Source organism: Vombatus ursinus, unplaced genomic scaffold (genome assembly GCF_900497805.2).
Source record: "Vombatus ursinus unplaced genomic scaffold, bare-nosed wombat genome assembly UNPS02006874.1, whole genome shotgun sequence".
NCBI classification, from domain to species: domain Eukaryota; kingdom Metazoa; phylum Chordata; class Mammalia; order Diprotodontia; family Vombatidae; genus Vombatus; species Vombatus ursinus.
The window spans coordinates 1,107,687-1,135,357 of record NW_020946652.1 but is presented as its reverse complement, the minus strand read 5'-3'; the positions used below and the strand labels follow the sequence as shown (position 1 = coordinate 1,135,357).

Here is a 27,671-nt window from a genome sequence, read left to right as displayed (position 1 = left end):
GTGAGGATCATGAGTAGAGCAGAAAGGCGGCTGAGAGCAGCCCTCGCAGGCCCATCACGGCCTCTGGCTGCCTTCTTGGCTGTCCACTAGACATCAGTTCCAGCTTCAGAGAAGAGACAGCTCACCATTTTGTTACTGGTGAAGAAGGAAAACTCGGAGCTTTTTTGGGCTGACTTGTAGCTGAAAATGGGGGAACTATGACTCAGGAAAACATACACACATGAACTAGAGAGTACTTCTCCAAAGGTGCTGTTTGGAGAGTTTTGTTCTGTTCTGACCAGCACTGCTCTGACTAGCATGAATCATCGCTTGATAAGATGGATCTAGGTCTGGGTTCACCAAAATAGCAACCCCATCCCCACCCCCCAAAGCCTTGCTCCTTTCTGCCCCCCCCATTAATGTTAGATTTCTGCTTCTCAACCAGGTAGGGAACTGCTGCCCTCCAGCTTCCTGTATTCACAGCTGAAGCATCAGCAATCACCGAGCCTGAGGGCTTATCCCCTAAACTCAAAGAGCGTTGCTGCACCCCCCTCCCCCTTCTACCATCTACAGGGTCCCGAGTTTGGAAAATGCTGTGTTAATGCTAAGGGAACAGGAGGGAAGGCTAATCCAGTGCCTAAGAATACACTATAAACAGTTATTTAATTAAACATTAATGTGTACTAAAATGGGATTAAAAAAAAAACTTAGAGAAATAATTATTTATTTAGCCCTGGAAATATGTACTACCCTGGGCAAATATGCTTTTAGCAGCAGCTGAGAGGGAAAGACAGAGAGACAAAAAGATACACAGAAAGACAGACAGACAAAGATGCAGATAGAGGGTGAGGCAGAAAAAAAAGAGGAAGGAAGGGAGGGAGGAAGGAAAGAGGAAAGGAAGGAGGGAGGAGGGAAGGAAGGAAGGAAGGAAGGACATAAAACAGACTTTCATCAATCTAAAAGCAGTCCTCCACTGAGACCCACAAACATTTTGCAGCAAACACTGTAAAATGAGCTTGTTTCTGATCAACATCTCCTTTTCTCTGGGCCATCAGTTTTTATTTTTTTTCTTCCATTGTGGGTTTGGGATTTTTAATTAATTAGGATATTTTCTTGTGAAAACAAGATCTTTATTGCTTGAAGTTCCATCTGTACCTGCTGCTCTGGACCCACCTGGAGCAATGTCCCCATCGGTATCGAAAGCATGGTTGGGTTGGAAAGTCATTTTCTTTTCACAAATTGGGAAATATATGAGGAGTACAGGAGGAATCACTTAGTGCCCCCCAGCTGGGGCTCTCCAAGCACTTTTCAAAGCAATCATATTTTTCTACTTTGTATCCAATTATGAGGCCATAGCCCAAGGGCATTCAGTTTCTCACTTACTCACTGACTTGGGTCACAGTCAGTGATGAATCAGGGACTGACGTCCCCTAGGGAATGGAGGAACAATCCATGACAGGAGAGTGTACCAGGACATCACTCTAAGGAAGGGCCAATATGAGGCATTCAGAGAAACATAGGAAGACTGGTATGAATCGACACAAAGTGAAGGAAGAAGATTCTGATGCACAAAGGCAACAAAAATGGAACACAAAGAAGAACAAACAGAATGCTTTTCAATTGTCAATCATCAACCTTGGCCCAGCAGGGTAAGGGAGGAAGTTTAGTCCACAAGGGAAAGTGAGCTGACCATGGTAGTCTTGGACCTGAACTTGAATCCCAGCAATCCCACATTGGGCAACTCTTTCCCCGTCTGACCTCAGACCCCTCTGCTGTGAAATGAAGGTGTTGATGAAATGCTGTCCAAGGTTCTGTGAGGCTCTAGACATAAAATCCTAGGGAACCTTTCTCTTTTTATTGGAGAAGTAGGAGACTCTGGGTGTGGAATGTTGCCTCCACCATCACATGCATTCAAAGGGTCAGTTGGATTGGCTAAACTGGTTTTTTTTCCTTCCTCCGAACAACAGACCATAGAATTTGAAAGTTGGAAGGGACCTCAGACTCATCTGGTACAAACCATGCCCACCTGGTGGCAGGAGGAGCATAAAAGAACTGACTATGATATACTCAATAAGCACTTATTAGGTACCTAGAATATAACAAGCCCTGAGCTAGGCATTTGAAGACCAAGAAAAGTGAACTAAAGCTTACCTCTGAGATGCTTCCGTTCTATGAGACAAACACATGGGTAATTATTTACAAAACTAGAACAAGAAAATCAATGGATGAACTGCAAATGAACCCCCAGAGCCTGCTTCTTATTCCAGTAGGCAACAGTCCCTTCTTCATCAAGTCCTTCTCTTTGCATTGCAAATGTTGGGAACCAAGCTTGAGTGAAGCTCATGCTTCAGGTCTCTCTCTAACTCTGTCCAGAGTAGGATCATTTACCCAGTTGCTCTTTGTAGTAATTCATCTCTAGGTTCACGGGGAGGGCTGGAGGGGTCTTGATTTGGTGCCACTCGGCAAGACAGAATAATACTAATGAAGAGAAGTCTTAAAATCCAGAGGCTAAATGACAAATTATGTCTAATGATGAATCTTTGTGAAGGGGTCCTATAAAATCACAGCAATTCTTTAAACAAGTTTCTACATGGACTTCAGATGTGATGGATCCAATTTACAGACAGAAAAGGAGAATCAAAGCGACCCAAAACACAAAACGCAGAAGTAAGTGTGAGCTCACATTCAACAACATGAAGGTAGAGATTTGGAGGCCAGTGCGAGGCCGAGCACAGCCTCCCTCTGCAGGATGGCTGATGGATTCCATACCAAGCTCCTGCCTGCCTACAGAAGCCCTCAAACTCACAGTCTTCAGGGGTGCTACACATCAGAAATCTTTCCTTTTTGAATGAACAAAAGGCATCACTCAGAAGTACTGGACTTCTCCGCCAAGAAGCAGAAGGTTTGAAAACAAGTGTGCTTCAAGGACAGTGAGAACTGAATGTAATCTTTCATAGTAATGGAGAATTAGAAGGTATACAGGAGCCAGTCAGCTCCCTCAGCCAACATACACACACACACACACACACACACACACACTTAAAATAAAGAAATCCATTTGCTAGTCCTAGCACATTGTGAGTCTCCACCCCATTTATTTTGATATTCAATTCCAAAATCTCTTTCCTCCTCCAAGCCCTGACACTCGCCCCGGTCTCCATCACTGATCTCATCTCTCAGGGCTCCTTCCACTCCTCAAACAATTCCATCATTTGGCGGGAGAGTCTGCTGCTACACAGGCCCATGTTAGCAGTTGCCCATGGAAACATGTTGTTCAGGGATTCAGGCAGAAAGGCAGGCACTTGAATGAAGACATGCAGCCTCATTGCCTATGGATTTATGCTTGAAGACCAACTGACTGGTTAATTTAACCAGATGAGGAGCTTTCTCCAATTTCTAACTTGTTTCTCTCTTTGAATTGTGCCTCTATTCTATATCTAAGGGTGCCATTGTTGGTCTAAAGAATAGATTCAAATGCTCAGTTCAGAGGTCATGACCGATGTTTGGCTTAAAGAACTAGACTCTTCCCTCTAAACTCACTCTCTTAGGAGGTGGATGCATCTGTCATCACATGAAGCTGAACTGGAGGACAGAAACAAGTATTTCTAAGGAAGGTTCAAAGAGAGAGGGGCCCATACAATTCAATTTTATAAACCACCTTTTCATGGGAAACCAGGCTAGAGAAGTGCCCAAGTGCCACCAAGATGAGAAGGCTTTTCACTTGTGTCTTGGCAGAAAAAGATATACATTTGTGGTATTTGCTGACACATTTCTGAGGTGTTAAGAGTTAGCTCGGATATAACTAAGTAAGGATGAAACTGGGTTTCCTTTTCAGGGACATGACAGAGGCTGGGTCAAGACGCAAACCCTTCCTCCTCCACTTGACTGCTACCCACTTGTGTTGACCAATGGTGGAAATAAACATTGATTCCTACATCAGTCAACATCACCCATTTCTGTGCCTTTACACAAGTTGTCCTACCTGCCTACAATGAATCGCGCCTGATCCTGCCCCTCTCAAAAACAAAGAAATAAATATAAATAAATATCTTGCTAAGCCATCCTCAAGTGACGCCTCTTACAAGAGGACTTCCCTCACTCTCCAATGACTAGAATCTGTCTAAACCGTTACAATGACTTTACATTCATTTTGGAAATGTTTGTATTTACTCATATTAGGGTTTGCTATGATAATTAGCTCCTTTTCAGCCTAGAGGCACTGGCATGACCCCTAGAGGTTTTATGGTTCCCTATTCTTAGAAGTTTATATGAAATAAACAGTCAAGCATAAAATCACAATTGTCCCAAGCCCCCAGTCAGGAAAATTACTAACATTTAAGAAGGGTTTGGCTTTCTACCTTAATTTTTATTTGCATCCATCTTTGGTTAATCCCTCACTTCTGTGGGATTAATGAAACAGAGATAATGAAAACATTGGCAAAACTATCCATGTGATGATGGAATTCCTAATTGTGCAGGGGAATATGAGGAAAAGTAAGATCTAGGCACTACATGCTATAAAAGAGAAGCATTACTATATTTATCCATCCATCCATCCATCCATCCATCCATCCATCCATCCATCCATGCAGCTATCTATATATCTATTGATCTACCTATCGATCTATAGCATAGTGATCAAGAGGCTAAGACTCACTGGAACCCTCACACTGCCATTGGTGCAGGAAAGCCCCACCTATAAGACAAGACCCCAGAGTGACCTCAGGTCACAGCCCAGACAGGAGGACTAACCCAAATCTGTTCTCTTAGCCTTCCCCACGTGGATACCCATTGTATGGGGCACCAAGAGAAGAGATTGATAGTGACTGCTGACCCCACTGTAATGCCTAGCCCCTTCTACTCCTATCCATAGAAGAACCAACAGTCTAATGTGCCAACATGGGACCAAGATTTTATTTTGATGAATCAGTGCATTTTTTTTTTTGCAAGATTCTACCAAGAATTTGTATCTTGGGAATGCAAAGTCCAGAGACCTAACTAGTCTGGCTTGGTAATGCAGCAAGTAAGAGTGCTGGGTCTAGAGTCAGAAACACTTGAGTTCAAATCCAACTTCAGATATATACTAGCTCTGGGAGCCCAAACAAGTCATTTAACTTTTTTTGCCTCAGTTTTCTCATATGTAAAATGGGGAAAATAGTAGCACCTACTTTCCAAGGTTGTTGTAAGGATCGAATGAGATCATATTTGTAAAGCACTTAGAGTCTTATAAAAATGCTAGCTACTGTAGAGAAGTGAGTATTAACATTGTTCATTCAATAAGAGTTTGAATTAGGCTCCTGTAGGAGTGACTTAATAAAGCTTATATTAGTGGCCCTAACCAGGGAATACACACATGTGCATAAAGCAAGCAGCAAAGACAAGCTGGCTGCTGGATGCATGGTGGCCAAATGGGCAGAACATTTTATTAATGCTTCACAAGGATCTGCCCTAGATAATGATGATATACTGGAGAGATATACTGGAGAGTTGTTCTGGAGAGAGAGAGAGAGAGAGAGAGACAGAGACAGAGACAGAGACAGAGACAGAGACAGAGACAGAGAGACAGACTTGTCTAAGATTGTAAATCTCATCAGGTGCCAGGGCCATGAAAGAATGCCAAACAGGCAGAAAGACAAACCAGGGCTCTGATGCCCTTTGGGATATGGCAGATTGACAAGCAATGCTTTGATAGAGAAAAGAGGGTAGAAGAGGGCTCCAAATAAAGTCACAGGGTAGGGTTTTTTATCTGGAACCCACAAGTTGCAAATGATTTGAATAAGTGACCTTTCTCCAGCCAGTCTATTTAAATGGAATTATTTCACCAAATATTTCCATGACTTAACAGAATGCCTCATTGTTGTCCAAAAAAGGTTAATTAGATTCTTCAGATCAAAGCCTTATCATCAGAATGAATTGCAGGCTTAGGCTGGTAGGTTTGTTGCCATTCTCTTAAAGATGTAAAAACTATATGTTTTTACTTAAATACTTGTCAAAATATTAGAAGACACCCTATTTTCCAGAGTTAAAGTCCAGTAAGCTATGACCTGAGCTTGGCATAACAACAATCCTTTGCTCCCACCCTCTGGCAAAAATCACATCATTATTGTATTTCCTTGACCAGCACCAGGTGTTCTCTGAGCTTGGACAAACCCTGGACAGGTAGCCATGCTCCAGCCATGAAGCCCTGCTAGGAATCAAACTTGTCTCACTGTTGCTGTTACCCCTCATTGTCAGGGCTATGGCTCATTGTAAAATCATAGGTATAAGTTTTGAGATCCCCCACACTGCCATGGGTCCCCCAACTGAGGGTAGGACTCTGGCACATGTATCCTTGCTTGCAAGCTGTTTTCCTCCCTTTTAAATTAAACTTGTTTGATTCCTAACTCTCCTGTCTCTAGCCTGCTCTATTCAGCTCCAGTCATCCACAAATTGGAGGCCAGTTTGGTCTGGTTGACATGCTACGACAATATTAGGACCACTCCCTTGTCTTGTTGTGGTGCCATAGATTGATGGAAGCTTCCTAGAGCATGTACCTTCACCTGGTGGAGGAGATTACACATGCAGACAGAGAACATACTCAGAAACATCCCATAGGACAGCCTCTGATTTCATGGGATTCTCTCCAACGCTGCTTATGACTGGCATCCTCTCGAAGGTACCTGGGGTCTGCTTACCTTGAGACTGATTCATCTGTAAAAGCATTCAGCCCCCTTTATCTATACCAGGACATAAACTCATACCCCTAGCAGCTATGGGCTATATACAGTTTGCCATCTATCTAGTAGAGTAGACTCCCTCAAGAAGACATGTGAATGACTTCATTTTCTTAAGTCAAAGACCAGCACCCACAAAATGGCAGTGGGACGGATGCCCCCTTGTAATCTGCTGGGATGAGTAGGTACAGTAGTGGTCTATACGCTTTCAACAAACCCTGTGGTTGGAGCAATGGAGGGTGGGGCCTCTTCTTGGCTCCTTGAAATCTAGGGTGTTCCGAGCTCAAGAGTTCATAAAGGCTTTTCATCCCCACTGTGTTATCATTGGGCATTATTAATCCTGATGAGGGGGTTGAGTTGAAGAGATCATGAACGGTATATCGAAGGTCACTATGTCCTGCTGGAGCCTCTGCCTCCTGGCTTTCTTTTTGTTCCTTTAATAGATGGCGATTGAATTTGTTGAAACCAAACCAATAGAATGTAAGTCAATTAGCTGACAGCTGTTTACTGGGCTATGGTTCCCATGGCAATTGGTTAAAATCTTCAATAGCAGCCTGCAGGACCACAGCCAGATTTTAACTTGGCAATCAGAGCCTCACACTGTCGTCTATCAACTTTGAACCATCCCATCTCATCCCTTTCAATTCCGAATCACGAACAGTCTGCCCCACACATTTGGGACTAGTGCTTCTAGACTCATCTTGCCTTTCACTAACTGAGGCTGCCTTTTTTTTTTAAATTAATTTATTTTGATTTATCAACAATGACTTCCATACGCTTTTGAGTTTAAAATTTTTCTCCCGCTTCCTCCCCACCACCCTCCCCACCACGGCGCACAATCTGATATAGGCTATACATATACATCCCTATTAAACATATTTTCACATTAGTGATGTTGTAAGTAAAAATTAGAACCAATGGGAGGAACCACCAGAAAGAGGAAACAAAACACAACAGAAGAAAAAAAAAAGCAAATAGTATGCTTCAATCTGCATTCAAATTCCATGGTTCTTTCTTCTTTGTGGATAGCATTTTCCATCATGAGGCCTTAGGAGATGTCTTAGATCCCTGTATTGCCAGGAAGGGTTAAGTTTATCAATATTAGTCATCACACAACATGGCTGTTATTGTGTACAACATTCTCTTGGTTCTGCTCATTTCACTCAGCACCAGACCATACAAGTCTTTCCAGGTTTTTCTGAAGTCAGTCTGTTCATCATTTCTTATAGCACAATAGTATTCCATTACATTCATATACCACGACTTGCTCAACCATTCCCCAATTGATGGGCAGCCTCTCAATTTCCGATTCATTGCCACCACAAAAAGAGCAGCTATGCATATTTTTGTACATGTGGGTCCTTTTCCCATCTGTATGATCTCTTTGGTATGAAGCCCTAGAAGTGCTATTGCTGGGTCAAAGGGAATGCACATTTTTATAGCTCTTTGTGCATAGTTCCAAATTGCTCTACAAAATGGTTGGATCATTTCACAACTCCACCAACAATGCATTAGTATTCCAATTTTCCCACATCTTCTCTAACATTTATCATTTTCCTGTTTTGTCATGTTGGCCAATCTGATAGATATGATGTGGTACCCTCAGAGTTGTTTTGATTTGCATTTCTCTAATCAATAGTGATTTAGAGCATTTTTCATATGACTACAGATGGCTTTAATTTCTTCATCTGAGAACTGTCTGTTCATATCCTTTGACCATTTATCAATTGGGGAATGGCTTGTATTCTTATAAATTGGACTTAATTCTCTATATATTTTAGAAATGAGGCCCTTATCAGAAAGACTGGTTGTAAAAATTCTTTCCCAATTTTCTACCTTCCATCTAATCTTAGTTGCATTGGCTTTGTTTGTGCAAAAACTTTTCAATGTAATGTAATAAAAATTATCCATCTTGCTTTTCATAATGTTCTCTATCTGTTTGGTCATGAATTCTTCTGTTCTCCATAAATCTGACAGGTAAACTATTCCTTGCTCTCCCAGTTTGCTTATATTATCAGCCTTTATATCTAAATCATGAATTCATTTTGACTTTATTTTGGTATATGGTGTGAGATTTTGGTCTATGCCTAGTTTCTGCCAGGTTCTTTTCCAGTTTTCTCAGCAGTTTTTGTCAAAGAGTGGGTTCTCATCCCAGAAGCTTGGGTCTTTGGGTTTATCAAATAATAGATTGCTACAGTCATTGACTACTGTGTCTTGCATACTTAACATATTTGACTGATCCACCACTCTATTTCTTAGCCAGCACCAAGCAGTTTTGATGATTGCTGCTTTATAATACAATCTAAGATCTGGAATGGCTAGGCCTCCTTCCCCTGCATTTCTTTTCATTCGAGGCTCCCTTTCTTAGCAGATGCTATGGGGCAGAGATGTGCTGAGTGAGATTCCCTAACTCTTCCTCTTCACCCACCAATATCCTGCCCACATCGGGAAGGTCCTCTCACCTGCCCCCTACCTATCTCAGTCCTTTCCATTCTCTAAGGGCTTCTTGAATCCCATACTCTGTCATAAACCTTCTTTAGGTAGCCTTTCCAGCCATCATTCTGCATAAGAACTTTCCCCTCAAATGTGACATTTTAACTACTCATCATCATCACAACTTAAGTTCCTTCAAGCTGGGGATTGTTGTCCTGTTCTCAGTGCCTGGTATATAGCAGGTGCTTAATAAATACTTGTTAATTGATCTGGAACCCGAGGGTTTGAGTTCTGCAATTTGACTACCTACATCATCCTAGTCAAGTGACTCAGCTTCTCTAAGCCTCAACTATCACATCTGTGGAGTCATTAGCACATTCAATGACATTCCTCTGGACTGATCTCACAAGGCAGAGTATTTGAAGCCAAAGGACACTGGTTTTATCGATCCATCCTAAAGTGGCACTTACCAAAGTATTCATCAGAGGGAGGATTCTCCATGTCATACAGCATCTTCTTGGTGAGATGTTCCAGTTCGTCCTCTGGGCGGAAGGATGGGCCAGACACAGGGCCCCCAGGACCGGGGAGGCCACCCTGGAAGAGGAAGAAAATAAACACCTTTAGATTTCCCCAAAACACTAGGAAGCCCTTCATCTGTGCAAGACACTGACTTTGAGGTGGATAAATTGTTAGATCCCTCTGTGTGTATATGTGTGGGAGCTCGCTCTCTCTCTCTCTCTCTCTCTCACACACACACACACACACACACACACACACACACACACACACGTACATGGTTGTAAAAGTGGATGGATAGAAAGAATCCTGGTACTTGAAGAGAACTTGAAGGGTATCAAGTCAAAACTATACTTGGGAAAGCATCCCCAATTCAACCAAAAGTCGCCATGTAGTCTTGGAGAGAACCTACTACCTTTCAAGGAAACCCATTCCACTCAGGGTTAGTGCTCAGCCTTAATGAGTTTCCTGACATTGATCTCCTTAAGAACAATGTCTTTTGCCTTTCCTTTTCTCCCCCACCCCGCCACACACAGTGCCTGGCACCTTGTAGGTACTTAATAAATGCTACTGAACAAAACTGATTGTCCAAATTTACCTCTTTGCCACTTCCATGACTCATGGTTCTACCCTAGGAAGCCAGAAAGAGGTTTAAGCCTTTTCTACATGAAAAGCTTTCTAGGCTATGGCTTCTTCAACTTAACCTCCCCTCATTCAAGTCCCAGCTCTTCCACTTACTACTATGTGTGACTAATTCACTATGCCTCAGTTTCTTCATCTGCAAAAAGAGATGGTTGCATTATATGATCTACAGTTCCATGATCCCAAGGCTGCAGCTTTAAGACCATTGAAGGATTATAGGCTGATTGGGCAATAGCCCAAGGAAGCTTGGATGAGGTTCTCAGGCCCCAGAACTCTCTAAGAGCACTTGGCATGGTATGATGACGTGGTAGCCCATGTTGCTGGAGCATATATCCACAGAGACAGAACCACAAGGTCTTGGAATATTGGAAACATTTCCATACTGCACACTATTCAGGGAAGGCAGTGAGGTATTACATGAGGTTGATAACACTTTACACAGTAAACAAAACAGAATCAATCCAAGAATTGGTAGCTTGATAAAGAAAAGGAGGCTGGCCACCATGGGATCCCCCAGTTCTAAGGAGGTTCCGGAGGCTGTCTGTATCCCAGACTCAACAAATTAACACATGCAGGTCCACTAATGCACAGAGAAAGGAAACCCGATTTTTTTCTGGAAGGGTCTTGTAGTTTATCAGACAATGCAGGGCAGTTATTGACTTGCCGTGCCTTATGGACAAGAGACAGGGCTTCTCATATGACCCAGGCTGCTAGAAACCAAGGTATTCTTGAGTGTCTGGCAATCCAGAACAGTGAGGAAAATGATTCCCTGTGGACACCGTGAACCAGGAGAGGATAAAATTGAACAGATGAATGTATAAGTTAAAAGTACCCTACCAGGCACATCCCCTAGGCTGAGTAGTAGCACAGCCCCTAGGACTTGTGAACAGGTGAGCCACTGCTCCAAGAACTCCTTGAACTGACCAGGATGCATCCTACTGCTCAAGCATTTCCCTTCAGCGCACACACACACACACACACACACGCACATATAAAGTATATGTCACATATGCTCCTATCTGCATACAAGTTGTTTACCATCAAGAGAGTGTAATCTCCCGAGTTATATTTCTGGCTTGGCATCTCCATTTCCTGCCACACAAGTATCTGAGAAATACTTCTTGAATGAAATTCAATCAATATTCTCTGAAGACACTGCCCCAAACACATCCCTAAGCACCCATTCTGGGCCTCGGCTGGCTTTCACAGAGAATCAGAAACCTGAACTTGGGGTAGTGATCTACAAAGAAGCACAGGCCAGGTGTGTATCCACCCCTCTCTGCTATGGGGAGTTTCAATTTTTGCTAGTTTATTTGAATAGAAAAGAGAGAACAGGACGCAAGAAGAATATTAAGTAAAGACAACGAGAAGCAGTGCTGGGCCACAGAAGAGTTAAAATATTATTTTATTTTCAGAAATGGAAATGACAGGAAGTGGCAAGAGGACTGGCCAAGCTTGGTGTCAAGAGAGACACGGGTTCAAATCATTCTTCTGATACTGACCATCAAGTCTTGGTTTAGTTACTTGCAAAACAGGGAGCAGGGGATTTAGGGCTGGAAGGAGACCTGGAGGCCAGTTTGGTGAGAGGTATAAGCATATTTCCAACAATGGTCAACTTAAAAGATCATTTTACAGATGAGGAAACTGAGGCATGATAACTTGCTCAGGCTCACACAGGTAGTAAACTCCTGAGGCAAGGAAACAATACACACACACATACACACACACACACACACACACACACACGACCAACAGGGCCTTGTGGTGAGGGTCACTGGAAGTTCTTTATAACGTCTAGTAGGAGTTTGAGGTAATGAGGGCAGGTAGTATTGTCCCCCTTTTACAGATGATAAAATGGAGGCTCTGAAGTGATAAGAAACACAATCATTATGCCTGTGTGACACCGATGGAGGATTACTCTCAGACAACTTGAATGCATCTAGTTCTTTCCTAAAGCAATGGAAGACTTACGAGAACTAAGGCAACATCAGGGAAGCAAAAGCAGGAAAATCACACACAATATGGCCGTGGAAACAGAAATGGAAAATGAAAGAAGCATGCTGCAATGTAAGCCTGTGGACGCCTAACACCCAGGCCTGGCCTCAGTAAAAAGAGAGGAGAATGGACTTTCCCCACCCTTCTTTGCACAGGTAGGGGACTACGGGCACGGAACATTGCACGTAATGTCAGATTTCAGTAATGCATTCATCAGTTTTGTTCAATCGTTTTGTTTTTTCTAGATTTTTATTTTAGGAGATGGTTTTCTGGTACAGGAGCAGGAAGAAATAGATTGAGAATTAAAGGTGATATAAAAATGTAATATTGATATATATGTATATGTATGTGTACATGTATTTAAAAATATCATATCATATACACATACACAAAATACATATGTGTGAGTATAAAAACACACTTTTCTTTTTTTAAACAAAAATCTTTTCTACTGAAGGCCTGGAGGCAGCTGGGCTTCAAAGCACCTAGGACAGTCCTCAAACAACTTCTGGGTCTTGTTCTGATTTCTAATTCCCTTGGTCTTTACATAGCACCTTTCCTCGAGGGAGTTCCAACTGTTTCACAAACACTGGCAACCAAACAAATAGAAAACCTCGCCTTGAGGCTGGGAAAAAAAGCAACTATCTCATTAATTTAGAAATCACAAAAAAGAAAAATATTACACAGAATAACCATCCCAAACAAAACCAAACTCTGTCTTCTAGAAACAAAAAAAACAACAAAAAAAGCAAAAACCAAAAAACACCCAAAAACACAATAAGGGAAACTAGGTCCAGGCCTGTTGGAGGGGTAGAGTGGGACTGAAAGCACGTGTAGTCTGCAAGGGGCCAAGAAAGTGAAATGAGGCAGGACAAACCAGGCGTCTGCAACAAGAAGAACCGAAAGGATCCTTCTTGTCTTTGGGGCTTTGTAGCAACCTGGGCTCCTGACACATTCTCACTTCTTGGCAGGCTCCCTGTAAGAGGCAGCACAGGTACCACCAGGAGCCCAGAGAAGGCCATTCTTCTGATCCCCCCATAATTTCTACTCCTTCAGGACTTTCAGTCCTTTCTAATCATGACCCCTCTGGGGTTTTCCTGGCAAAGATACGGGAGTGGTTTGCCATTTCCTTCTCCAGCTCATGTTACAGATGAGGAAACTGAGGCAAACAGAGTTAAGTTGCACAGTTAGTAAGTGTCTGAGGACATATTTGAACTCTAGTCTTCCTGACTGCAGGCATGGTATTCTATCCACTGTGCCACACACCTCCTGTACATGCTCCCTCATCCCCCACCAAAGTTACTTCCTCATAATTTTCTGTCTAGGTCATGTTTACTCATGCATGTGAGGGTTAAAGTGCTTTCTCTCTACAACAGTGTGAGGGCATAGACTGTTTGGTTCCCTGCTTTGTAAACCCTAGTGCCTGGCACATTGTAGGTCCTTAATCACTTTTTGTTGACCTTAAAAGTAAAGAGAAAAGAAGAGAAAGTTATCTGACTGTGAAATCAGACAATTTCAGGTTTTTTTCTCCTTTCTGTGGAGACCTGTGTGATGCTGGGCATGTGGTTTTACCTCTGTGGCCTCAGGATCTTCTTCTGTAAAATGAAGAGCTTGGACTACGCAGACTCTAGAATTATTATACTGAGAATTCAGGTTTCGGTGGGTCCCTTTACTGTGTTTTAGGAGAGGTTGTTTTTATTGTTTAATTTTGCATGATATTGGGTAAAAACAAAAACAAAAACAAAACAAAAAAGGACAAACAAAACCCCCCCTGCTCTACCTAAGCCGTCCTCTTTAGTTCAACTCAAACCACTCTACTCTTGACTGTGGTTACTGGGGATCAGGTCAGGGGTGAAGGGACGGACTGTGTACAAAGTTCACCCTATTTCTCTAGATCAGGCTTTTACAAAAATCCACAGAGCATCTGAGGAAATAAAGATGGAAATGCGGTGGGTTTGGGGGAAGGGGGTCAAAAACTCTCCCAGCCACAATTTCCCTGTTTGACTTTGTGTTACTCATTTCCTTTTTCTCTGTCTGATAAAATCATAATGAGGAGAAGAATTATAACAAGTACTTCATAATTCAGATTGGTCATGGGAAAATAAAAATGGGGCAAGGAAGGCCTCAGAGTTCTGGGAGCCCATCTGCAGGAGCATGAAATGAGGACTGGACTTCACAGACACCAGAGCAGGAAGGGACCTCTTCAGTGACCAGAGGGATGGATCTGTCCATGAACCAAATGGTCAGCTGGAGTGAAGGGGGACCTCCTCATGACCTCCCCAGGCAGCCCATTCCACCAAGAGACAGCTAATTGACAGGAAGCTTTTCCTGACGTCATGAAGCCAACTCAACTGTGTCTCCAGACCTTTCAGTCATACAAACATTGGGAGAGAGCCAGAGTCCAAGGATGAGGATTCTCAAGTTCATCCTATATTTCAGTGGATGGAAAGTTCCTCACGGAGAGGGAAACTTTCATCACTTTACCAGCCCAATGTCGGCTTCATCCCCAACCTGAAATGCAATAATAGCAGCTTCTCCTCTGGGAGTCCAGCCTCTGCTTCTCCCAATGTAGCACTTACACTTCAAGGAAAATAAAAAAAAAAAGAATGAATTTCAAACAACAAAACTGTCAGTATCTTTCAGCTTATAAGAAACAAAGCAGACAACACCTAATTCCTTTCATTCCCCAAATGTTGCTTCCTGTTTGCATGAAAAAACCTTTGGCAAATAATGTATTAGGAAAAGATGCTGCAGGATTGACTCCACCAAGGTTATTTTCTTTTAAGAAACCATCTTTTTAACACAAATATTCCCCCACTGATATGGTGTGATGTCAGTGAATTGAACACTATAATCACCAAAAAAAAAAAAAAAATCAAGTCACAGGACAAAGGAGAGGTGTGCGGTGGGAGTAAGCAGAAATCAGGTTTCCAACAATGATCTACTCAAAAGAGCTGACATGAAAAACAAAATGTTTACATGGATGAGTAAGAAGTGGGAAAACATATTATGATGGGTGATCAGAAACCAGAAACAAAGACAGAGGGTGACATTGGTTGACATAAATACAAAGACTGAGTGGAAGACCCAGGGTAGATCTTTCCTACGTTAGAGAACATGAGAGAACACCACAGACAGTGAGAGATGGTGTGGAAAGGCTGTGACTCACAGGGTGGATGAAACATCCCCACCGATGCAAGCGTGGAACCATTCACTGAGATACTAAACTCTAAAACTCCAAATGAGAGACAGGTCTCAGAAGCATCATGGTATCTCAGAGGTGAAAGAAGCCTCTGAGTTCACCTAGTTCAGGCCTCACCATCCCATCCCCTGCGAGGTCTCCAGAACTGAGCCAATATTCACATTCTGGCTCGGGTGAGATACTAAGGAGTATGCTTACCCCTTTGCCCCTCCTTCAGGACTACACGACTCTCTTCATGAAGCTGAAGAGGACTCAAGTGCTTTTGTGACTGCTGTATCCTAACACTGACTCATACGGAGCTTATATTGCACTAAACCCCACAGGTCTATTTATCAAAACAGCTCTGAAAACACAGCTTCCCCAGATTATTAACTGCAAATGTGATGTAAAAAAACAAAAACAAAACAAAACAAAAACAATGGTGAGATTTTGACATTTAATCTCATTAATTTTCAACCAATTAGACTCAGGCCCTCTCTGCCCCACTGCAGTCTTCTCCCACATACCTCCCAATACTTGCATGTCCCCTTTGGTAACTGGGTTTATTTGTTTTATTTCAAGCTTAGGCTATTGAAAACTGTTTTTGCATCCCAAGTCTATCCTGGCAATGTGTCAGGCACAGATTTGATAAGCATCCCGACAACGAACAAATACATGAATGAAAAAAGCATTTACTAACGCTTAGTAGGCACTTACGAGGTGCCAGGAATCTACGCCTTTTTTCAAGTAAATGGTAAAACATTAAACAGCCCAGGGACAAACACAGATGTCTGGGGTGCTTTGCTACAGACTCCTTCCCAAGCCAACAGTGAACAACTGTCATTAATGGCCACACATAGTATCCAGGCATTTTATCACTGCGAAATCCACCTAATCATCTTATCTTACAACCCATATCTCTCCATCTCGTGCACAAGGACAGCGTATGAAATTTATCAAAACCTTGGCCAAAATCAAGATTGAACTATAGCTGGAAAATCTTCTGATTCACCAGTTTAGAAGCACCGTCAAAAATAGAAACTGGGTTATTCAGACACAAACTATTCCTTTTCAAGACGTGTTACCTCTTTGGGACATTGCTTCCTTTCTTATTCAGTAATCGTCCATTTGATCCAGAGCCCACCACAGTGACTGTCACATAGTAGGCACTTAATAAATACCTGTTAACTGGTTAATTGATAAAACATTTTGTCCTCTAAGGACATTTATGGAAAATCTGACTACTATAGTCTAAGGCAGCAGTTCTTAATCTGGGGTCCCTGATTTTATATTCTAATGAAGGTCCTACAGGCTTCACCAGAAGCCCAAAAGGGGTGAATGACACAAAAAAATATTAAGAATTTCTGATTTAAGATGTAGTTTTTTTTTTTAATAACTTAAAACAGGAAGAAGGAAACTTAGGGAGTTCCATTTAATTGCTATGATTGTATGAATTATCAGACACTTATTCAAATGACTAGAGGTTAAAAACCTCCTGCTATATAGTGAGAAAAGAAACTTAGTGACAAAGCCACCTAAGAAAACTAGACAAGTGTCTCCTTCTCTCCTCTCAGAAAAGAAGAAAACATTTTTCTTGGTAGAATATTTCCTCACAGAGATTGCTACTAATTCTCAACCTTTGTCCACCTTGCAAAATAGAATTGGCCATGGTCTTTGCAAGGTAATGTTAGGAACACACAAACTTCAGAGAGATTTTGGTAAGGGTCCAGAACACTAATTCTGAAGGACTAGATGTCTTTCATTTGCCCATGAGCCAGGATAAAGTTTGGAGAGCCTCATCACCAGGTTAGGTTGGTGGCAGCAGAAAGATGTCATCTGCAGAAATATACAAGTTCTGTATACCAGTTCTTTAAATGCATGTTGCAGAAGGGAGTCCACAAACATTCAAGATGATGCTTGAAATAGACAAGCATTGATATTAATGCATAATGGGCTTTTGTAGGTGTGCGGGAGCCCTACTGAAAGCAAAAGTGACACAGTTCATGAGGAAGAATTTATCCTTTCACTGATATTTCAAAAATGGGTATAAAACACATCTTGGCATATGATATCCAAGCAAAGGAGCTAGGATTACAACCAAGAGTAGCCTACCCAGAAAAATTGAGTATAATCCTTCAAGGGAAAATAATGGCTATTTAATGAAATTGAGGACTTTCAAGCATTCGTGATGAAAAGATCAGAGCTGAATAGAATACTTGACTTTTAAATAAAAGACTCAAGAGAAGCATAAAAGGAGAATTAGGAAAGAGAAATAATAAGGGACTCAGTAAGGTTAAAATATTCCTTTATGGGAAGATGTTAATTGTAACTCCTAAGAATTTTATCATCATAGCAGTTAGAAGATGTATACAAAGACAGAGGGCATAGGTATGAGATAATTTTAAAAAAATAAGCTAAATTAAGGGGAGAGAAAGAGAGAGGCACTGGAAGAAGGAAAAAGGAGAAGAATGGGGATAATTATCTCACACAAAAGAGATGTGAAAGGAAGAGCTTTTAGAATAGAGGGAAGATGGGGGATAGGAGTGGCAGGCAACACTTGAACCTGACTCTCATCAGAATTGTCTCAAAGAGGGAACAACATACAGTTGGGTATAGAAATGCATCTTACCATACAGGGAAGTAGGAGAGGAAGAAGAAAAACGAAAGGGGAGGCAGGGGGAGGGGGGGAACTGCTCAAAGAGAAGACAGAATAAAAAAGGCAGTGGTCAGAAGCAAAACATTCATTGGAGGAAGGGCTGGTAGAAAGAGAAGAATAAACAAAGAAGAGAATAGGATGGAGGGAAATACACAGTAATTATAACTGTGAGTATGAATTGGATGGACTTGCCCATAAAATGGAAGCAGATAGCAGAGTGGATTAGAAACCATCATCCAACAATATATTGTTTACAAGAAACACACTTGAAACAGAGAGACACCTAGTGAAAAGAAGGGGTTGGGGCAGACTGTCTTCTGCTTCAGCTGAGGCATGAAGACACCACTTACCCTCTTGAGGCCCGAGTTTCCTCATATTAAAAAGGAAGCGTTAGACTGGATGACATCTAAGGTAGCTTTGAGGCTCTAAACCCAGGACCTCATTTATTTCCTATGGCTTAGATCTTATTTCCCAGGGTTACAGTTTACGTTCTTGACACTGTATGGACAGTTAAGAAACCTAATCTGGCTTCCCTGGAAAACTTCTATTTCATTCTAAATCATGCGACATATAGTAGGTGCTTAATAAATGCTTGTTGACTGACTATTGGGATAGCATATATAACAGAAATATTCCAAATAGAGAAGACCCGAAAGAAAGAAAAAGAAAAAAAGGACTAACATAAAAACCAGCATCCTAGACTCACTGAATACAGGGGAAAGCAAAGCAGATTAGCCCATCTTAAAGGTTCCCATGCACAACTGTATACAGGATCCCCAAAGTCTTAGTGGACTTTTACCCTTTGGTACCTTTGAACGGCACTAAGACTTTTGGGAAACCCCACTTTAGAGCAGTGGTTCTACAAATGTTGTCTGGGGATCCCTAGGGGCCCCTGAGACCCTTTAAGTATACCTGCAATGTCAAAACTATTGTCACAATAATACTAAGATGATTTTTATTGCTAATCTCTTAAATATTGTTACATATAATCTACACAAAAAAAAGTTCATTGGGATTACGAAATAATTTTTAAGAGCATAAAGGTGTCCCGAGACCAGGAAGTTTGAGAACCTCTGTATTACAGTATTAGAAATGGAATTGATAATGATGGCCTTAGGCTATGCATGTTAAATTATGTCAGCAAATAAGGATGGCAATGAGATGTGGGATGAAACGCCTTCATGAGGGACCTCCCTCAATGACTCAAGGTGGGCACCTTCCCTGAGTCCAGAGCCTTTGAGAACTGATGGGGGCATTGAGAAGCTGGCCCAGGGGAGCAGAGACATAATGTGTCAACGAGTTAGACGTGAAGCCAAGGTTTTAGAAAGAGGCCTGCTCTGAATGACTGAAGGGGTGGAGGGGAAGTTTGTTTTGTTTTGTTTTGTTTTTTAAGGGAAATCCATTCATTTCAAACATCTCCCTCTCCTATGATGCCAGATGGGTGAGAAGTCACTGTACGTCCCTGACATGATTGTGTACAATTCTGCATGTGATTTATAGAGCCTGTTTGCAAAACTGGGTGCTTTGGTTGAAGCAACAGATATTCCTACTGCAAAGTTCTGTTCTCACTCATTCGCAACTTCCTGGAGTATTCCTCAGACAGGAGCAGAGTTTCCACTCTTGCACAACAGATTAATAGAAGCAGGGATAATGGTCACACAGCGCTAGCCACCATCCCAGAAAAGACTTTGAAGAAGTGTGGGCATCCTAGAGATGGCCTCTGGACAGTGACTGGCTGGCCCAGAATTCCTAAGCACTCAAAGGCCAACTTCCGAGGATGCTCTGGAGCATCAGCATCTCCAGGCATTCCTAATAGGCTGCTAAAGATTTCATAGTGGTAATAGATGAATAATGGGAAGTGTTTGGGTGATGAGCGCCCTTCGGGTGAAGCCAAAGGGCCTCCCTTCACCTTCCGATGTCACCCACTTGTTTTCCCCTAGCAAAGCAGCCTTGGCCACTCACAAGATGACTCGAGTGGCTTCCCTTGTTTGAAAATTCAGAGAGTGGCTGAGTTATCTGCCAGGTAATTGAAGGCAAACAGTCAGGAGCTCTACAAACAAGATGTGAGAGGCCAGATATCATCAAGTATTCTTGGTTGGCAGATTTTACAGGTGGTGGGCCAGGAAACAGACTGTGGTCTAACTGAGGAAATGGGAGGCTGCTTACTTCTCCTCATGCCATCTTAGGCAAGTCTCCAAACCACAATGGGCCTCAGTTTCCTAGTCTGTAAAATGAAGGAGTAAGATAGTGTGATTCCTGAGATCTTTTCCAGATTTACATACATGACCTTGGGATGGTTAGTTTGGAAGCCTACTGGGTTTATAATCATTGTCTGAGCCTTGAAATATGATTGCCCTTGAGGGGTAATGCAGAGATAAGGCCCATCTTCAAAATGAATTTATGAATGCAGTGATTAAAAATAAAGCTTTTATTAAGTACTTATTACTCTAGGCACCATGCTAGGTCCTGGGGCATAGAGATATAAAGTATGCCAATCCCTAGGGGCCTATCTTCTAATATGAGCCGACCACATCAGAGAAGAGTGAGGTCAAGGAAGGTAGTTTTGGTCTAGGGAATCACAAGAATTGTGTGAATGAAGTGCCATGGCCTTTCCAACGAGAATGCTAGTAATAATTTCCAAAGCAGACCAGAACAAGATTCAAGTTCTAAGTGATTTTGGAATCATCTTATGGTGGTTTGACAGTTAAGAGGCTTGAATTCTAATGGAAGCTATGCCACTAATTTCCTGTGTGACCCTCAACAAGTCACAACTATTCTGGGCCCTCCTTCTTCTTTCTACTGTCAAGGAGAGATCATTCCCAAGGTCCCTTACATTTCCAACGTTCTTTACTTTCCTAGTGTCCTTTCTGAGAGCTGAGAATCCATGTGGCTTAGAGGGCAGCTGGTAAAATGTGGGTGATACCATCAATTCCATTGCAGAAACATTTTTTAATCACTCAATAAACATCAGATTGTGACACAGACAGAGAGTGAAATCACAGATATTTACATCTGCAAAAATGTGGTTTTTTAAAAAAAAAATGCACCGTAAGTGGAAACCTCCCGGGACAAAGCTATTTCCAAATACAGGAGGGCACCGAGGATGGGGCAGGTTGCTGCACACTGGAAAGCTGATCACCTTTGTCAGCACCCACTGAGAGATTCACATCCCCATTCAGCACTCTCACTCTGACTCAGCCATCTACAGGGCACAGTGTTGTCTCCAACCTACCAAACTTTCTCTTGGTATTCACCTCCTTCCCTCACGTACAGGGCAACACGAGTGTCCCAGGATTCAATGCAGATTGTCCACAAAATACAGGATCTCTCATATACTCCATGTCATAGGCTAACAGCCTCCTTAACAAGAGACAACATTTATTAAGCACTGTATGCCAGGAACTGTGCTAAGTGCTGGAGATAAGAATAGGACCAAGGAAAATAACCTCTGACCTCAAACACCTTCCTAGACAAAATGGCAGCTGACGGAGCAGCCATTAGGGAGGGAGGGATGGTGGGAAGACATAGAGATGGTGGGTGGAGTCATAGTGCAACTGATGGTTGAGTTCTAGTCAACCCTCTGGGCTTTTTCTGCCTTCTCCTCTTCTTCTCCTCCCTCTTTCCCAACTACCTTTCTACTGAGGAAATACCTTGTTGCTTAGGTAAAAGAGAGGAGATGGAGGGAGAGCTGCAGATTGGTGGGCCTGGGGGAAAGGAGAGAGCCAGGACCCAAGGAGGAGGCATGGTGTGAACACTTCCCTATGGCATGAAGAACCAAAGCCCATCCCATGCCTTTGGGCAGGCCCTCTCTCATGCCTGGGATGTTTTTCCTCCCCACATGGCAAGTTTGAGCCATGTCTTAGAAAAAGCCTTGTATGGCCCTCCTCCCAGATGACAGCACTCTCCCCAGCTGAAATCACTTTGATGTGTTTTGTCTTTATTCTTCTGCATACAAGCTATGATAGAAGGCCTCCATGGGGGCCAGACTGCTTAATTTGTGTCTTTCTACTCACAGAATCTAGCACCTAGGTGTGATTAATAAATGTTGGTCAACCTAAATTGAAATAAAATTGACTAGGCAAGGAAGAAAGAGTAGACATTCCATTTTATTCATTCCTTTAAACACATACGTGTACACACACACACACACACACACACAAAACCATACACATATGAGGATAAGTACTGGCATATATATGTACCTAATCTGTGCTGTGCATTGCACTAAGGCCTTTACAAATATCTCATCTGATTCTCACAACAACCCTATGAGGTAGGTGCTATTCGCAACTGAGGAAATTGAGCAAGACAGCAGTTAAATGACTTGTCCAGGGTCACAGGTGGTAAGTGTCTGAGACTAGATCTGAACTCAGAAAGATGAGTTTTCCTGACTCCAGACCCAGTGCTCTATTCACTGTGCCACCTAGGTGTCTGTCTGTCTCCCTCTCACCCTCCTTCTTTCCCTATGTTTGTATGTATAGGTATCTCTGTATATGTATCTCTGTATATGTATATGTGTGTATATATACACATACATGTCTGTATATGTATACACACATATATACATATACCCGTACTATATTACATATATTATACTATATGAAATTATTATATATGTGCTATATATGATATACATACATGCATACACATAAGTGTATATCCCCCTCTGAAACAAGCTAAGTACTGATTAGTGTGCATAACAATTCTCACTAATAGTCCCATTATTCCAATGCACACCATATATTCCCATTGGGCTGAAATCAATTACCATATTTTACATATAATTATAACTTTGAATTTGGGAATTACAATAATGCAATCACTTCCCAGGTTCATTATCTGCACTCCATAGGACTTGACTATGGAAATACACATTGTACATACGTCTATATGTAAGGGCCAGCTAGGTGGTGCAGTGGGTAGAAGGTTGGACCTATAGTCAGAAAGACTCATCTTTCTGAGTTCAGATCTGGTCTCAGATAATTTACTAGTTGTGTGACCCTGGGCAGATCACTTCAACCTGTTTGCCTCAGTTTCCTCATCTATAAAATGAGCTAGAGAAGGAAATGGCAAACCATTCCAGTATTTCTGACAAGAAAACCCCAAATGGGATCAGGAGAGTCTGGTACAACTCAACGATAACCACAATGATGTGTATATGTATGTGTTTATGAGTATCACTATCCTGCAGAGACTGTCCTGGGCAGGGGGTAAATAAGACTCATAGATCTCCTAATCTCAGTTAACTTAGAATCAAAGAAGAATGCAAGTGTCCTGAGGGCAGGGACTGGTTCATCTTGGTTTTGTCCCCATAGGGCAGGCTTTTAAAAATTGCTTATTGATTGAGTTAAAAAAAAAAAAAGCTGAGGAATGTCCAAAGAAAACTGCAACCAAAGTCCAGGACGCTTGAAAGCAAATATTAACCTCATTCGACCACCTGGCCACTCATGCACACATGTACAGAAATACACACAAGCATGAACACATATATACCCATATACACATATGCACATAGACACACGCACAAACAAAACAGATACATATATACACAATAAACACACACATGCACATATACATATACGCACATACACACACCAACATAGACACACATAATTGAACACACTTCAGATTTCCCTAAAAAAAGGGACCAGAAGCTGCCTCCTAACACGGCCACACGTGCTGGGCAGGGCTGGTGTGTCCCCATTGTGTATGGATGCTTAGCTGGGCTGTTTCCCTCAGATCCCTTTCCCCATACTACAGTCCTTACTCATAATCCTCTGTCTTGGATTTTCCATCTTCTTGGTAGTGGATAATTGAACTCTGTGCCACCCCGAGACTCCCCAGAAAGCACCTCCCTGGCACATAAAACTCTGGGAAAAGGAAGCCAAAGCATTCAGAAAAATTATGGCTAATGAATACTTGATCACTCCACACCCACCATAGCCATTTGCTTTTCTCGTCCGTTTGTAATGATGTACAAGAAGCTACTTCTCTTGTCAGGAAAAGCACTTCAATTATGTGTTCTTGAAAAAAGAAACATGGAAATTATCTTCTTTTCAAAAGGTAGAATTAGCCCCATTTTAGAGCTGAAAGCCTGCCAGGAAAGATATGTGTGTATGTGTGTGTGCGTGTGTGATGTTTTCTCTTTTTTTGCTCCTATTCATCTGTGTCATGCTGGCACCTCACAATTGCCCTGGCTCATCCCACCTTTTGACCCCCAAAAAATGATCCCAGGGCCCTCTACCTTTTTTCTGTTTGGTAGAAATGGCAGTCAGAGATGAGCTAATGAGAAGTCAAGCCCACTCTGGCTAAGATGGTTGCCCAAAGAATATAACCTACTTAAACCAAAGGTTCCGTGTGACTGGGTCATCTTTGAATATGTGTGTATGTGTGCATGAGTGTCTGTGTGTGGGGGGGCTGAGTGTGGGTGAAAGAGTGAGGGAATGAGAGAGAGGAGAGGAGAGGAGAGAGGGAAGAAATGCAGTGAAAAGAAGCACTGTTCACCATGTGAGGAGCTGGGTTTGAATCTCCACCCTTCCCTTAATGCCAGCAGGACCTTTGTCCTCTGTGAAGCTCTGCTGGGGAGTAAGTTCTCCCATGGAGTGAACTGAATTCTCCCACACTCCAAGCTCAGCTCCCTGGGGTTGATTTAGTATTCTGAGATAAGCAAGGTTAGTCACCTTCCTCTTCCATATATGAACAGTCCTTAAAGAGTTCGCCACAGTCACCTCGAAACTTCTCTTTTCCAGGCGACAAAGCCCCCCATTCCCATCCCCAAGCCCATCTCCTCCTTTTTTGTGTCTTCTCAGCCTAGGCAGCCATTGGACATCTTTAAAGTACTTAATGCCTATTGATTGCTTGATTGATTCTTTCAGATTGAATCACAGAATCTCTGTGCAGGCCTGGACCTCAGAGGAAGCAGTTTTCCCTATAACTTAATCACCAGATCCAATGACCTTATCTGAGTCCCCTTTACAAATCTGAACATGGCCATGAACCCTCATCCCCTCGATGCTCCATTGAGGAATCCATGACCCGGCTCTTTCCTGGTTTTCCTCTGATGTGTCTGAGTGTCCCTACTCAGTCTTCTTTACTGGGTCTTCATCCAGGGCATGTTCTCTACTGATGGATGTCCCTTAGAATTGGTCCTGGGCTCTCTTAACCTCTTTCTCTCTCCCATCTCACTTGGTGATCTCATCAGCTCCCATGGGCTCAATCTATGCCATGCTGTGCTTAGCACACTGTATGACACATTGCTGGCACTAAATATTTACTGACTATTATCTAAAGATCCAGCTCAAATTGTTCTCCTGAGCTCATCACCAGTCATTTCAATTTGGGGGTTCAGTAGGCCTCTCAAACTCAACATGTCCAAAACAGAAATAAGTCTGTCTCCACCCCACACCAAACCCACCCCACCTCTCAAGTTCCTTATCATTCAAGGTCAAGGTTACCACCAACTGCTGGTCATCTAGGCTGGTAACCTTGAAGTCACCCTTGATTCTTGACTCTCTTCTCCCCTGCCTCTCAAATATGTTGCCAAGGCTTCTCAATTCAACCTTTGCACCATCTGTCCTATAAGCCCTCTTCTCTCCTTTGACACTACCGCCACCTTGGTAAGGGCCTTCATCACCATTCACCTAAGTTTTCTCATATGTGAAATGTGGAACATAATCTTTCTCTCCCCTACTTCATAGAGTTCTTATGAACAATAAATGAGATTATAGATGGGAAGTACCAGGAAACTGTTACTTACTAGTTTATTCCAAGCTAGTAATATGCCTACATAGTTTAATCATTGTAATTTTGAAATAGTATGTTTAATATTTATATCTACAATTTATACATATATGAAATTGTAACCCCAACAATTAGATAACTTAATTTCTGCACACATTTATTTTAATGTATATGATTACTCTCTGCTAATGTATAATTCATTTGCAAGCATGTGTACACATTCTCTCTTTCTCTCTCTCTCCTTCAGTAAAACCCCTCCAGATTATATTAAACTGTAGGTGGGAATTGTTGTTTCTTATTGACTGCACTATAATCCATCACCCCTGGAGGTTGGCAGTGAGATTGTTCAGTAGCTTTGGGAGTTGTACTTTCTAGGAATACCCCTGAATGCCAGCATGGAATAGTCAAAGACATTCTAGGAATTGTTAGTTGGGACACCTAAGGCCCAAGAAGGAGAGAGGCATCTTCTTTTTCAAAGGCAGATTGCTTTATCAGATAATGATGCCACATGGGCACAACCAGAGTCATAGTGGTGAACCCAACCCTGGCAAGAGGAACAAGGCGAGCATGTCTAATCCTCCTCCCAATATGGCCATGCACTAAACACCTTTCCTCCCATACCAGTGGTTTCAATCCAATGGGCTCTTGGAAGATGCCCTGAATATGACACTAATCAGCCTGAACCAACATGCAAATTGGTTTTCGGTTTTACTCTAGCCCCCCACATGTCACTTTCCATAATGAAGGTAAATTTTTGTTTTCAAGTTTTTCACGGGAAATGGAACCAGGTTCATCAATGGTTAACCCAATGTGTTTCACCTGACACATGCCAGTTTTTGTTTGAGTCACCGGGGGCCTTGCTCGGCAATTCATGAGATTGAGGATTAACAAGCAGGGTGAGAGTTAGCTCAATAAATAACACTCACACAAGCATATAATACCCTCGTGTGACAGGCCCACTAATCCCACTGAATTTCTGGGATTCCAGCAGGCTACCAAGCTAAGGGTCTAAGGAGAAACAGCACAGAAATTCTGCTCTGCAATAAACTGTGAGATATAGATAGAGGACTCCTCCTCTCTAGGCAAGGGCAAAGTTGAAAGCATGGGGACAAAGAACCAAAGATATATCTGAATACCCAGGTTGATGGTACCCATTAGTACCATCAATGGGCATCAATACACAAATTTGCCAGCCAATATGGGTTATTATCTTGTGTAATAGGCTTTTGGGTGAGAGGCATACAGAAGTGGAAGGTATTGTTCTTGGCTTAGAGTCTGATCAAGAAGACAAGCCATAGACAGATCAGATCGTATCATGACCCTGCTCAATAAACCCTAATGACTCCCTATTACCTCCAAAATTGACTATCAGATTCTTTACTTGTGACCTTTTCTTCCTATCTGTCCAGTCTTCTTAGACTCCACTCCCATTCCCACACTCTTTGACCCAGTGACATTGGCCCACTTGCCATCCTCAAAAAGGACACACTCTCCAACTAACACTTGCTGCCTTTTTCCTGGCTGTCCCCCATGCCTGGAATACTCCCCCTCTTTGCCTCCATCTACTCATTTCCCCGGCTTGCTTCAAGATTCAGGTCAAATCCCACCTTTTGCAGGAGGCCTTCCCATCTGGCCCCCTCCTCTGCTAGTACCTTTCCTACGAGATCACCTTTACCCTATACATATCTTGCACATACATAATTGTTTACAACGGGCCATATCCATTAGAACATAATCTCCTTGGAGGCAGGAACCAAATGACTGACTTTCTATCTCATTGTTTAGCATGGTGCGCAGCACAGCATAAGAATTTGAT

The 27,671-nt window shown here is 42.3% G+C and overlaps 1 protein-coding gene across 7 annotated transcripts in view; it reads right to left on the bottom strand.

The window, feature by feature from the left end:
• The window catches only part of LPP (LIM domain containing preferred translocation partner in lipoma), a 692,945-nt gene that overhangs the window by 154,317 nt on the left and 510,957 nt on the right, over positions 1-27,671 (bottom strand). For all 7 annotated transcript variants that reach the window (XM_027848882.1, XM_027848884.1, XM_027848888.1 and 4 more), the window contains one exon: positions 9,596-9,719. In XM_027848882.1, coding sequence (XP_027704683.1) covers positions 9,596-9,719 — 124 coding nt within the window. The remainder of the gene's footprint in view (positions 1-9,595; positions 9,720-27,671) is intronic.